General features: G+C 35.7%; 2 protein-coding genes across 5 annotated transcripts; one reads left to right on the top strand and one right to left on the bottom strand.

Annotated features, from left to right (window-relative positions):
• Nucleotides 1-164: 164 nt before the first annotated feature.
• Nucleotides 165-1008, top strand: LOC116032822 (homeobox-leucine zipper protein ATHB-52-like). Its single transcript, XM_031275543.1, has one exon. It carries the CDS (start codon nucleotides 180-182, stop codon nucleotides 735-737), a length of 558 nt encoding a protein of 185 aa, XP_031131403.1. The 5' UTR covers nucleotides 165-179; the 3' UTR covers nucleotides 738-1008.
• A 306-nt stretch (nucleotides 1009-1314) lies between these two features.
• LOC116033592 (auxin response factor 3-like) lies at nucleotides 1315-5964 on the bottom strand. Of its 4 annotated transcripts, none has more exons than XM_031276343.1 (11): nucleotides 5634-5962; nucleotides 5194-5515; nucleotides 4923-4979; nucleotides 4332-4514; nucleotides 4134-4218; nucleotides 3941-4031; nucleotides 3693-3863; nucleotides 3069-3188; nucleotides 2904-2979; nucleotides 2477-2621; nucleotides 1315-2382 (listed from the first exon to the last, which is right to left on the bottom strand). In XM_031276343.1, the coding sequence occupies exons 2-11, from the start codon at nucleotides 5491-5493 to the stop codon at nucleotides 1616-1618; spliced, it is 1995 nt and encodes a 664-aa protein (XP_031132203.1). In that variant the 5' UTR covers nucleotides 5494-5515; nucleotides 5634-5962; the 3' UTR covers nucleotides 1315-1615. The 4 variants fall into 4 exon arrangements, with proteins under 4 accessions (XP_031132203.1, XP_031132204.1, XP_031132202.1 ...); XM_031276344.1 differs by having other exon boundaries at nucleotides 5648-5962; XM_031276342.1 differs by having other exon boundaries at nucleotides 5194-5962.
• Between the last annotated feature and the right edge of the window lie 7173 nt (nucleotides 5965-13137).

Raw genomic sequence — 13137 nt, 5'->3', positions numbered from 1 at the left:
CTAATCTAACAAAAAAGATTTCATTTCTACACTGAATCACTCGTAGGCCATACGCCCACGTGAAGGCCTAGCCCCCCATGCATGAAAACGATGGCTACCATTAGCTTCTCAACTTTCTTCATCTTCTTAATCAACTTGGAAGTAACATTTAACCTAATCCTTTCTACGTACTTCTATATATGTCTTGTCGAATTCCTCATATTTCTTCATCACATCAAACTTCCCGAATGGATTACTTTAACTCCCAGCAGGCCAGGAAAAGCCTACTCAAGTGCCACAACAAGCGGCTCACTCAGGATCAAGTCCGGCTCCTGGAGATCAGCTTCAAGGCTAACAGCAAGCTGGACCCGGACCGGAAGTCGCAGCTGGCTCAGGAGCTGGGGCTGCCGCCGCGCCAGGTGGCGATATGGTACCAGAACAAGCGGGCGCGCTGGAAGAGCCAGAGCCTGGAGGTGGACCACAAGGCCATGCAGCAGCGGCTCAGCGGCGTGGTGGCGGACAACGAGCGGCTCGGGAAGGAGGTTCAGCGGCTCAGGGAGGAGCTGAGCCGGACGCAGGAAATGCTCTTCTCGCTCAACGCCGCGGCTTACTCGTCTCTCTCCAGCTCCGGCGATGAAGTCGGGAGCTGCTCCGATTTGCTGCATGATTCCAAGGAGCTTTATGCTTGTCTGATTGATGATCATGAAGGGCAGATTGGGAAATCCGCTGATGCCCACAACTTCTTTCGTCTAGCGTAGCTGGCCGTACGGATAGCTTGGTTCTGTTCGGTCCACACGGGTAGCTCAGTTAGTTCTGTTCGGTCCGTATGGACAGCTCAGTTGATTCTGTTCGGTTCATGGTAGCTTAGAAGCTTGTACCATACATGCAGTGTGATGGGCTAATTGCTTTTATTTTATTTTAATTTACCATCAAATTAAAGTGTCACTTTTCTTATCTTTTTACGTCTTGACGTTATGGGATAAGATTGAATATAATGGAACAGTCTTTCAAAAGATTATTATATGTCCATTCTTGTCCCGCCCCCTTATAAAAGAACAAAGACAAGAAAACAGCGCATATATAGGAGGTTACTCTTTTAATCTTCATCTGAAGTTCTGTAGATGATGGATTTGTACTATAAATTCACCGTACCCCCACATTCCTTTGTCTTAGGCTTTGTGATCATGGGAAAAGTGTCGTGTACTTGTAATGATACTGGCTTTAACTGCCACGTATAGTGCTAATATAATTCTCTTGTCAACAGATTATCCTGATACAAGGACAATTTTAAAAAAGTTAATGTGGCTGAAATTTGAAAAACTAAAAGTCTAACTCTTTTTAAAATTGCATTTTCACTTCACTTCAAAAGTATTAAACTCGGAGAGTTAGGAATTTGAGTTGCTTAAATATGAAGTCGAGAAGATTGAGCTAGACTCATGATGGACTTCATATGAGCTCTAGTACGTTCTTGAGAGATTATACAACAATTGACAGAAATAAAATCACTCCTTGTTAATTAAATGTAGATTGCAATTTGCAAGCATATTACTGGCAACAAAAAATGTGAAGAATCACTTGATTTGAACGAAGTTAGACTGATATGATCTGCTCCATTTTCTGGAAGAGATTGATATCCTTACAGTGCTATATCAAGAAGTACTTCTCTTGAGGCTTTGGAATAGCTGCTTCCCATGGCACTAGAAATGGCCTGAGGCTTTAAGAGAACCTGGGCCTCGTTGCCACTGAGAGGAGTGGTGGTTTCACCGTGGGAAGGTGGAGAGTGGAAGGGATCGCGTTCTTTACCCGAGGCAGTGCTTCTTCCCTCGGATAAGGGAAAACCGAAGATTCTGCAGGAGGATTGGGGGCTGAGAAGATGTGAAAACCCGGATTGCTTATGAAATGAGGGAGCAGGAGAGCTTGCTTGCTGAAACATTAGCACAGAAGGCGGGGAAGACATGTGAACGAGGGGGGAAGATGGCTGCTGCAGCTGCATTGGACTGTGGTGATTGGGGACGATCGGTGTAGACCATCTAGTCGAGTGGCTTGGCACTTGAATTCCAACAATGATTCCGGACCGATGGGGTTGGGGCGCCTGGTTGGTAGCATGAATGCCTCTCCTGTATGGTGGGCTAAGATATGTTTCTTGACCTTGCAAGACCTTATTGAACCGGCAAGATTCAGCAAAGCCGCCAATGCTTTCTTGTGATTTACTCGCGTCTCCAAGCAGAGCTCTAATGTTTCTGCCTCGTGTAGAAATCCCAGAACTATCAAAACCGGGGAAGTACACTGCACGTTGAGGATCGATATCAGTGCCATCGTAAGGTTTATTTACTGGAAAAACTTCTTGACCTTGCAAGACCGGCAATCTGGAAGGGTTTCGGATGTCTAATACAACTGTCCTGTCTACAACAAGTGAATGGGAGTTAGCAACATTGTAGAGATAGAGATGTTGGCTACTATGCACAAAAAGGATAAAAAGAGTAAAAACTAAAAAGACCTCCATGAACCGGAAAATCTTCCATCCTAGTCCTCTTTGCAGCAGGTACAACCACGTTGATCGGTCCAGTAACTGTTCCAGTAGGTTCAATTTCCCACGGTGAAACCCTGTTATGTCTAGTGTCATCTGGATCGTCCCACCTCACCTGAAGATACGAGATGAAGTGAGTGATCACACCAGATTTTCGAGGAATGAAGAGATGCAGGAGATATTTGAAACACAATTCTTATGCATAGTATCATCTCAGATGCTTAGATAACACCATCGTTTTATCATCGATTTCCCACTCATTACATTCTCATACCATAGAAAACTAATAGGCTATGTAAACGAGGCAAATTTTCAAATTTCTGTAACAGTTTATGTCATGATTAAGTTATGTGCAAGTGGAATAGTATGTGCTATGAGTCTATGACAAACTGCATACCAATAAGCTTCTCCATTTTGAACCAGGCCATCGAACGGGGTCCACATCACCAACCCCAATTACAAGTCCAGTGTACCTGCCAAAAAATTAAGCATTAAATACCAGGATATATAATATGTATTTGATCAAGATGCAAGGGATATATATATGTATTTATGAACCAACCTTCTTTCTGCAGCATCTTCTGTTTCAAAATGCAACTTAAACCTCACTCCGGGGGCAAAGGAATGCAAAAGGCTTCTAGAGAATTTGCGATAAGGTACAACGAATTTTGATAGGCTATCTCTGTAAATGCACGTGTTACAAGATGAGGCAGACAGTAAATTATGAACAACCAACACATAAATGTCTCTATGATGATGAAGACATCATCAAAAGTTCAAGACTTCGAGTCCAACCTTATACCTATCATTGTGGGTATTGCTGAATTCCTATGCGGGATGTTATGATGGACTTTCATTGGCAGATAGTGAATTACTGGGCTTGGACTATATAATATGTTGTACACATGTAAACCTCATTTCGGCCAAAAATAAACACGCAAGAAAATGCATCATTTCTCACCCGCCTCATAAGAAGTTTACGCATCATTATGGTGTCATAGCAAACGGAAAACTTTGCAAAGAGATTCAATTTGTGAAGTATGTATGAGACACTAACAGAAATTGCATAAGGAAGCCTTCTATTACACGTTGATTACTTTTGCAATTAATCAAATTATTTAGAAAGCTGATTATCTAAAGAATTGCGGCAGCATATAGCTCATAGAGAGTAAAATTCGTCTAATACCTCGGGTTGTAGCAGACATTAAAAATGCCTCTTGTAGATATTGCGTTAACGACATCCAATATGCCACTGACATTCAGCCGTTGGCTGAAGGGACCTAAAGCGGAAGAAGGAGAACCGAATTTAGCTTGAGCTGCTCTTCTGATTCCAAGCCTAAGTTCCCCGTCCCCACTCCTGTAACAAATGGCGAGATACAATAAGAAAGAAAATAACAGATTTCTCGAAACTACTGTAGGTTCTAAGATTCGTACCTTAGGAAAAGCACAGCATCTCCTGAAACGAGTTTCTTCTTATTCACAAATGCACTCCAACCCGTGGTAAGTAAATGTCTCCGTGGCTGCCCTGCTCGAGTAACAATTCGATCATATAATCAGAAATTCATTTAATCTGCAGAATAACATCTAGAAGAACCATATTGTCAGATTGTTAGTTTATAGTTTATACCCCTATAGATGTGACGAAATTTCCATGTGATCCCGTGAAGATCCCTTGCTACCAACTCCTGTGAGGGCCTCTGTTGTTTATAATCCTGCCAACACCAGATATAAAAGCGTGTTCTGAGAAATGATACTAAATTAAAGATACACGCGTTTACTCAGTATAAGTATGGGAACCGAATTAGTAAACTCTTGTTAAAACTACCAGAGGAGGAAAGCAATCCTCAGCAGCTCGGCGAGGGACAGAGAAACCACCGTGTGTGCTGGTATCTGAAGCGGTGAGAGTCTTGCAAAACATATGTGGCGGCGTGCTTGATTTCCCATCGCCTTCAGTATCCACTTCCTCGTTATCTACCTCAACTTCACCATTTCTCCATTTCTGCTCAATCTGGGAAAGGGCGCAGATTGGGGGAAAATTTTAATTCAAAACCATAAAAATATTCCACATTCAGCTGAGGAAAGATACAACAAAAATGGCAGATAAAAACACATATCATGATCTGAGTTGCGGGTTTGTATCTTTCCAAGGAATTTGAAATGCCCAGATGGGAAACAATTGCCTTTTTTAGTCCTAATAATACAGGAGATATATCTACTAAAATTTCCATGTAAATGTAGCCAAGAGCCTTGAACTTTCATTGCCTGTGATGACAACTAACAAATATTCCTTAAAATGCTTCCACCTAATGTTCTCCATCTTCTTCTTCAGAAGATATATCTTCTTCTTCAGAAGATATATAAAACAGAATACAAGGGGAAACCATTAACTACTTTGTATAGATTATTGGAACCATACCAGGTTGTCTGGAACCAGTGACACTTGTGCATAGACCTCATCAGTAGCTACCTCTGCCTACATTCCACCAAAAACAACTTCTCCCAATCAAAAAAATAAAAAATAAAAAATCCACAAATATCACAAATAGCAATTATATTCTCCACTACCAAAAATCAACAACAGCAAAATTCGCCCAAAATATATACCAGAAAATGTTGTGCCTACTAAATATGCATATCAAAAATAATAATTAAAAAAAAAAAAAAGAAGAAATGCTAATAATACTAACATGGAGCTTGACGTCGACGACGCGGCAAAAGACGTGAGGAGGGAGGTTATACGCGACGGCAGGGTAGTCGGAGAGGTGCTCTAGGTGGCCCTGCGGTAGATACACGACGGCGCTTCCTTTCTTCGGCAACGAAATCAACGGCCCCGCACAGGCGTGCCAGAGCTCCATACACAACAGCCCCGCCGCCGGCGGGGGAGAAGACTCCGTCAAATCCGAATTATCCGGCGACGCCGTTTCTTCCCCGCCGTTGACGTCGTCATTGTTCACAGTATTCAGATCGATTAATCCGCTCATCATCATCCTCCTCACCTCTCTCTAAACCCTACGATTCACCGCAAAATTATCGAAGAAATCAACAATCCCCTCCCAATCCTATATATCCGCACACACCTCGGAATATTCACAGACAAAACACACATACATCGTACACACATACATACATATAAGCGTGCACCTTAGCTACCGGAAACACCGCAACCGCATTGCAAAAAGGAGAAAAGCGTTTGTTAGTTTTGTTTCTCGCTCTACCTCAGGGGAAAGTAAAATGCTTTTCCTTTACAAAAATCAAATCACACTTTATACGAGCCTCTCTCTCTCTCTCTTTCTCTCTCTTTACAGCTAGAGTACGCGATAGATACATACAGAGCAGCGGATATGTATAGGTGCGGTGGCCCTGCGGCTGCTGCAGAGAGCAGCGCTGCAACTGCTGGGTGAAGCGAAGAGAGAATCAGAAAGAGATATCGAGAGAGAGAGACAGTTTGTACGTATGTATTTGTATGTTTTATGGTGAGTGTATAATTCGGAGAAATTTAGATACGGCGTCCAAAACCGCCCTGTATTTTCGGGGGGATGTCGAATCCCACCCACTCATTACAATCTCGTTCGTGTCGTTTTTTTAGATTAATTATTAGTTTAATTACTTGTCGCGTTGACTAAACATTATGGATAATCACTCCGCAGCTTTTGTATAGCCGTTTCGGGAAAACAAATTACGGAGTTATTTATCTAGGGTTTAATGTACCGGATTTACGGGATTCTACCAAGTCCTATGTTTTAATGTTTGTACTACTTTATTACGTTATTTAAGGTCAACGTGTCAACAAAGCAATAATAAGCAAATCGGAGTGGAGTTAAATTGAGTTGTACGAAGTACTAGTTTTAAATGTCTCAAATTTTTCAAAGAAGTGTCAAAATAAGAAATACGGTGTATTTTTTATTATTAAATTTAAAATATGTGTAATTGAATTATTGAATGATTAAATAAATAAAATATGTAAAAATAAAATATTTTTCTGATTTCTCTCAATACAATTTGAGTTGAAAACTAATGATGAGCAAAGGTTTAATAAAAAAAAGATTATTACCTTTTTTTTATGAATTTAATATTTAATTTTTATATTCAGATTTTGTGTGCGTATTATAGCTTTGGTCTTCTGTTAGCCTTCTATGTTTTCTTAATGTCAATAGTTCGATTTTTGTCAATGTATTTTTGGTTAATGTCATTACACATAATTTTTCTAATGCAGTTTTTTTTTTGAATACTACTAACTCTATTACAATACAGTATCTGTTCATAACTACTTTCTCAACCTATTGAAGCACAAGAGTCAGTATTGTCTCCACTAAGACTCGAACCCACCACCTCCCGTATAAAGGGAATGGTTTGATGTCACTGGACTACAAGGTCCTTGGCTTCTAATGCAGTTTATCTTCTTTTCTTTTTTTTTTTTCTTTTTTTTATTTGCAAGCTATTATGCAGGAGTTTTTGTAAATTCATATATTGGTTATGGGTTTCTTTTGACACACATGCACACGCGCAAAAGCTATGTTCATTGATTTTTTTAAACAAAACCTAGCAAATTTGGTCTAACTCAAGTTTCAACTACATATAAGTTTGATGTAAATGCTTTTTAAAAAATCTAACTTTGCTTCGTTGACTTAGTCTTTAACGGTTAAGATTTTATTTTTTTTAGCATTTTCTTTTAATTTATATATATTTAATACAATTTTAATGTAATTTTTAAATGTATACTATTGTTTCCGCATTAACAGGGCGTTTGGTTGGGAGGAAGAAATTAAGGGGAAAAAGAATTGTAATTCGGTGGAATTGTAATTCAATTAATAACGTAGGAATTGAAATTATAGTGTTTGGTATGCAGGAATAGGAGTATAGGGAATTGAAATGTAAGAAGTAGCAAAATGACTAAAAGGGAATTGAAAGGTAAGAATGTAGTAGTAGTAGTTCTTTCAATAATAATATAATAATAATAACAACAATAGTAATAATAATAATAATAATAATAATAATAATAACAATAATAATAATAATAATTCTTTCAATAATAATAATAATAATAATTCCAAAAAGTTAATGCCCCTCCTCTCCACCGAATTACAATTCATGGGGTACCCCATGAATTACAATTCAATGAATTACAACTACACTCTAACTACATCCAACCAAACAATATGTTTTTTCTTTCCTTTATTTATATTCCTTCACATATTTCCCTATTCTATGTTCACCTAGCAATTTCGGTCTATTTTTAGGTCAAGTACGTGCTATGTTGACTTGATTCCCTAACAGGAAATTCTTAACATTGGATGATGTCCCTTATCTACCTCTGCATAATCTACTGTCCTTTTTAGGCGTTTTCTCAATTTGGGCAAAATATTTTGCTAAAAGATTCTTGCTTTTTGGTAAGCTCTGTATTATTGGTTATACCAATTAAAAGAACATCAATTCATATTTACCCCAATTAATACATAGTGTAAAAAAATAGAAATTTTGTAACAATATGTAGGGGAATGTTTTTACCCTAAGATAAAAATAAATCAAGGACTATAACCTCAAGCACTCAATAGATTTATTGGGGAGAAAATTAGGATGAAATTTATCTCTCGTTTATTTGAGTCTCATTTGTTACTCTTTTATCAAATCAAATTAAAATTTTTATTTTTATAACTAATATTTTTTTTCATTAATCTATATTTCAATGCATTTGAGTATAGCCTTTTAGAACAGTATAAAATTATATTGTAGTTATATACATATCAAATTTATGTTAATGGTAGCTCAAATTCTAAGTCTAGTGAAACAGTGGCGAGAAGTGTTATTCGTAACCAGCACGATGAGTGGACTACTGGGTTTTGTTATGTTGTGGGCCATGTGGTTAGTGTTGGTTTTTTTTCCCACTAAATACGCGTAGTTTGTCATTTGCATTTTCTTTCCATCATATTTTTTAAAAAAATAAAAATAAATATTAAATGAATAACTAAAATGAGTTTTTTAAACAATAATCTACCCTTTCCTTAATTAATGACTGATAAACTTATTTCTTTATCATATACTTTTCATTTATAAATTTCATGTAGTAACATTTAAGATTTTTTTTTTAAAATTAAAATGGGAATAATCATGGGTTTGGGAGTTAAAGCACTTCATCATCTCCCCCCCCCCCCCTCTTTTTTTTTTTTTTTTTTTTTTTTTTGAGTTAAAGCACTTCATCATCTCCCCCTCCTTTTCTTTTTAGGAGGAAAGTAGTTCATCTTTTAATTTTGTAATAGGTAATAATGAAAATAGAATCCAAGTGCTCCCGTTTTAAAAAAAAAAAAAAAAAAGAATCCAAGTGCTCCCGTGTACCATTATGAAATCAACCGCATATTTTTTGGTAATGCTAGGACAATCATCATGTTGTTTAACCTATCATAGTTTAAGGTTATTCTTATCTTAAATTTATAATTATGTCTTTGACATCATATTTGATATAGTAATCTCGTTCCCCTAATGCTTTTATAGAGTATTGGAATAAAGTATAAATAAGCCATTGAGCTATTTGAGAAAAAAATAACTAAGCAATCGAACGTGAATAATCCCAAATAAGTCACTGAACTTGGAAAACAGAGCACTAAAGTCACTGAAACCGAAAAAAGAGTAATTAACATTTTTAACAGGTTAACTTCATGTTAAAGTACAAATAAGCTATTGAACTATCTGGGAACAACAATTAAGCCATCGAATTCAAATAACTCTCAAATAACACTCATTGTCAAGCTTGCGCAACCTAACTACAAAGCTATTGATCAGAAATACAATTACACCTGGACTTTAAAACGGTAAAACCATTGTCCAAAGAATTGACAATAAAAACACTTAGTATTTGAACTACCTGCAGAGTTATTGTTGTTACTATCAAGTGAACAAGTTATTGAACTAGTCAACTAGAAAAATAGATACTACTCATGAACCTTCTACAAATATAATAAAAATTAATATTTTGTTCAATACTTTCACATGATAATCTACGATGCACATCTTACAACACATGAACATGTAGGGAAAAAATTACCACGACCAAATATCAACAGACGCTTGCAAGATCAAGAGTTCATGGTACAACTTAGATTCCATTCATATACACAAGGAAAATCTAAAACTTCCTACATCTCATTGCATGACGCTGCCCTCTATGCTACCACCAATAACCCAATTGCACATGACACACTACCAATAAAAAAGAAGTTGACAAGTACTGAAGATGAAGACAATGACAATGCTATCGAACAGAGAATTAAGAAGACTTAGAGAAATCCAAACCAAAAGTAGTATTTATTTATACTATCGTTTTTAGACTAATAAGTATTTAGACTAGCATTATTACAAAGTTGCAAAGATTTATTTTAGTGACAATTATAATCAAACTCTCCTATATTATCCAGCATTTATAAACTTTGAATTATTGATTTAAATAAACAAATTCAACATTCATTTACCTATGCATGAATATCTCCTATTAATTTTGCATTGATATACTTTGAAATACTTATTTAAAAATAATTATTGGGTATTATCTCATTCACGCAATGCGCGTGAAAAATTATATTAGTAATAATAATAAACTTGATTAAGAAGATTATGTGTGATGGGTTTGACTGAGTTGGTATTAACAAAAATCAAACTTATAAATTTTAGACATGAGAATCATGCTCCATCTACTTAATTACTCATTTTGATAGCACTTATTATTTTAACAATTGATTTTTTACTATCCATATTCGTTTACTTTTAATTTTTAAATCATTACTGAAGCACCAACCTAGGAAGTAATTATGCATTTTTCCCTATGTGAATATGGTACTACGCATACTAAAGTAGCTCAAAGTTAATCTCTTAATTAAACATAGTCTGACTAAATATGTACCTTTTACTTTGTCGGATCATGCGACGAATTAAAGCTAAAGTAAGTGCAATCAAAGGGGAAATTTTATTTATTTATTTATTTTTTAAAAAAAGACTCCTTTGTATCTGCTTTCGAGCGTATCAACCTGCCAATAAAACACAAAGGGGAGAGGACAAACAATGAAAGATCATTATCATTGTCTTGTTTAAACTAGTTTAATCATTAAACATGATGTTTTCCCAAGAGGTGATATAAGAAGCGGTTGGTCTTCTTTGGATAAAACTTAAAAGTATTGAGGTCTATATGATAGTATTTTGTTTAATTCAGTACTTATACCTTTATTTTGTTCAATTTATTAGTCTTTTATATTTTAAAAGTGGTGCAATTAATATTAATCGTTAACTTAGCTTACGTAGCACTAACATCATCACTGTCACATCATGATATTTATATTTCAATGTTTGAGTACTCAATGAAAATAAGGTCAAATAAAAAAGGCCTAATAATTTGGCCAAAAATATACTGCTAGTTTTTTTAGTCGGAAAAACATTTTTTGAATTCTTTATTTTTCATCGTCACCGATACACCCATCACTACCACCACTACCACCACAAACACCAATACCACCGCAATCACCGCCACCACTACCACCACAAACACCAATACCACCGCCATCACCGCCACCACTACCACCACCCACCAACTACCACACCACCACCGTCACCACCACCGCCGCCGCCACCACATATTATTATTATTATTATTATTATTATTATTACAAATAATATGTTCATTTTTAGAAAAATGAACCAAATAGAAAATGCAATTTATTAACTTTCAGCCAAACAAAGAAAGATAGTTTTCTGACATTCAACCAAACACTAAAAAATTAATTTTTTTTTTTTCAGATAATGAGTCATTTTTTGAAAATATTTGTCTAGTTTCCAAACGGATCCTAAAGGTTATCACGGATTCAATTATTGTCAACACTCTCTTAGTCAAACCTGTTGTTGTTGTTGTTGTTATTATTATTATTATTATTATTATTATTATTACAAATAATATGCTCATTTTTAAAAAAATGAACCAAATAGAAAATGCAATTTATTAACTTTCAGCCAAATAAAGAAAGATAATTTTCTGACATTTAGTCAACCACTAGAAAATTAAAATATTTTCCAGAAAATGAGTTATTTCTGAAAATAAATTTTCGGAATTTTTTTTTCAAGTTTCTAAATGGATACTAAAGGTTATCACGAATTCAATTATTATCAACACTCTCTTAGTCAAACATGTTGCGTAGGGTCCTCACGGTGTGGTTTATCATTTTCATGTGATTTGTAGACTATAACACAATAATAATCGTGTCTATCCAATGCACCCTCAAATAATGACTACAAATCTCTCAAATATTATAGGGCGTGTTACGACATCAATAAAAAGCTTTCAAGATAAAGAACAAAAAAGTTTGATTGACCAAATGTGATCATTACCAACTAAAATGGTGCGTTGCGTAACATGTTATTAACGACTAGATGATGTTGTTCAAACTTTCACAATTTCTTTTGTAGACTCCACACTCCACAGCATGCAAATTTCAAAGGTGCGCTTCACAAAGTTTGGAAGCTAATTATTGTAAGAATTATGGTGCATCACAAATCACTCTTTTGAATGTGGAGAATTATTTACGAAGAAAACATGCATTAGAAAAAGAGATTAAGTGCGGTAATTAGTGGCAATTATGGTGACTATACTATATATCATAATTAATTACCACTTGCATTATTGGCAACAATATAATGTTTGACTTATCACCACTTCTAAACCGCAATGTTAAGGTGATCGATCGCTACTTCGCCTTCACGAAGAATTAATCGAATTTTGGGCAACTCCTAGTCAAATTATGTATGTTGTTCACAATTAACTTTGTAACCATAAAATTTTAAGTTAACTCCATATGTAACCATAAAATTTTAAGTTTAACTCCATGTAGGTTGTCTATTGGCGATATTTTTTTTAAAAAAAAAAAGTCTAAAAGTGGATTCTCACATATAAATTTAGGACAAAAAATAGAATTAACTATGCAATTAACATATTATGTACACGTAAATAAACTGAATATACATAATATATTAACTATAATATGAAAGTACATAATATGTATCATTTAATGTTAACTACATATATAATATGCTTTTTTTTGAGTACTACTGACTCTGTTACAATGTAGTATCTGTTCATAGCTACTTTCTCAACCTATTGAAGCACAAAGAGTCAACAGTTGCCTCATTCATGTGAGAGTGTTTTTCGGGACACCGGGTGCCACTAGACCACAAGGTCTTTGGCTATAATATGTTAATTGTAGCTATATAATATGGACATGATCCACACTACACAAGATGAATCATGATCCATGATATAACTATTAATCTAATTTACACTCTTGGGGTTATTGGTTTTATAACTACTTGTGAGTAGTCAGTCGGCAGACCAACATAATCATCTATTTGATAGTCAGATATAAATAATTGAGACGGCCCATTGACCCCACGCACATCTTATTCGGGGTATTCCATAGAAGGAGGTGTTGTGGTCTCGAACTTCCACATTGAAAAATAGATATAGCACAATATTTTTAATGTGAAAATTGAATGGTTCTTAGCGGTGTCTAGTAACAATCCACTATTTGTTGTAAGTAGTTTGTGTGTGCACAACAATTGGATCTCTCTTCCTCCCTCCCCCCCCCCCCCCCCCCCCCCCCCCC

This window comes from Ipomoea triloba, chromosome 10 (genome assembly GCF_003576645.1).
Source record: "Ipomoea triloba cultivar NCNSP0323 chromosome 10, ASM357664v1".
In the NCBI taxonomy this organism is placed as follows: Eukaryota; Viridiplantae; Streptophyta; class Magnoliopsida; order Solanales; family Convolvulaceae; genus Ipomoea; species Ipomoea triloba.
The sequence above is the reverse complement of the archived record's forward strand: the minus strand, read 5'-3'. Positions and strand labels throughout refer to the sequence as shown.

Excerpts from the sequence above, each read along its gene's own strand:
- LOC116033592 (XM_031276342.1), bottom strand. The coding sequence starts at position 5,493 with ATGATGATGAGCGGATTAATCGATCTGAATACTGTGAACAATGACGAC. Across the intron at positions 3,189-3,692 it reads AATGTCTGCTACAACCCGAG|AGATAGCCTATCAAAATTCG; the intron begins GTATTAGACGAA and ends GTGCATTTACAG. Across the intron at positions 2,622-2,903 it reads CAAAATGGAGAAGCTTATTG|GTGAGGTGGGACGATCCAGA; the intron begins GTATGCAGTTTG and ends TCGTATCTTCAG.
- LOC116032822 (XM_031275543.1), top strand. The coding sequence starts at position 180 with ATGTCTTGTCGAATTCCTCATATTTCTTCATCACATCAAACTTCCCGA.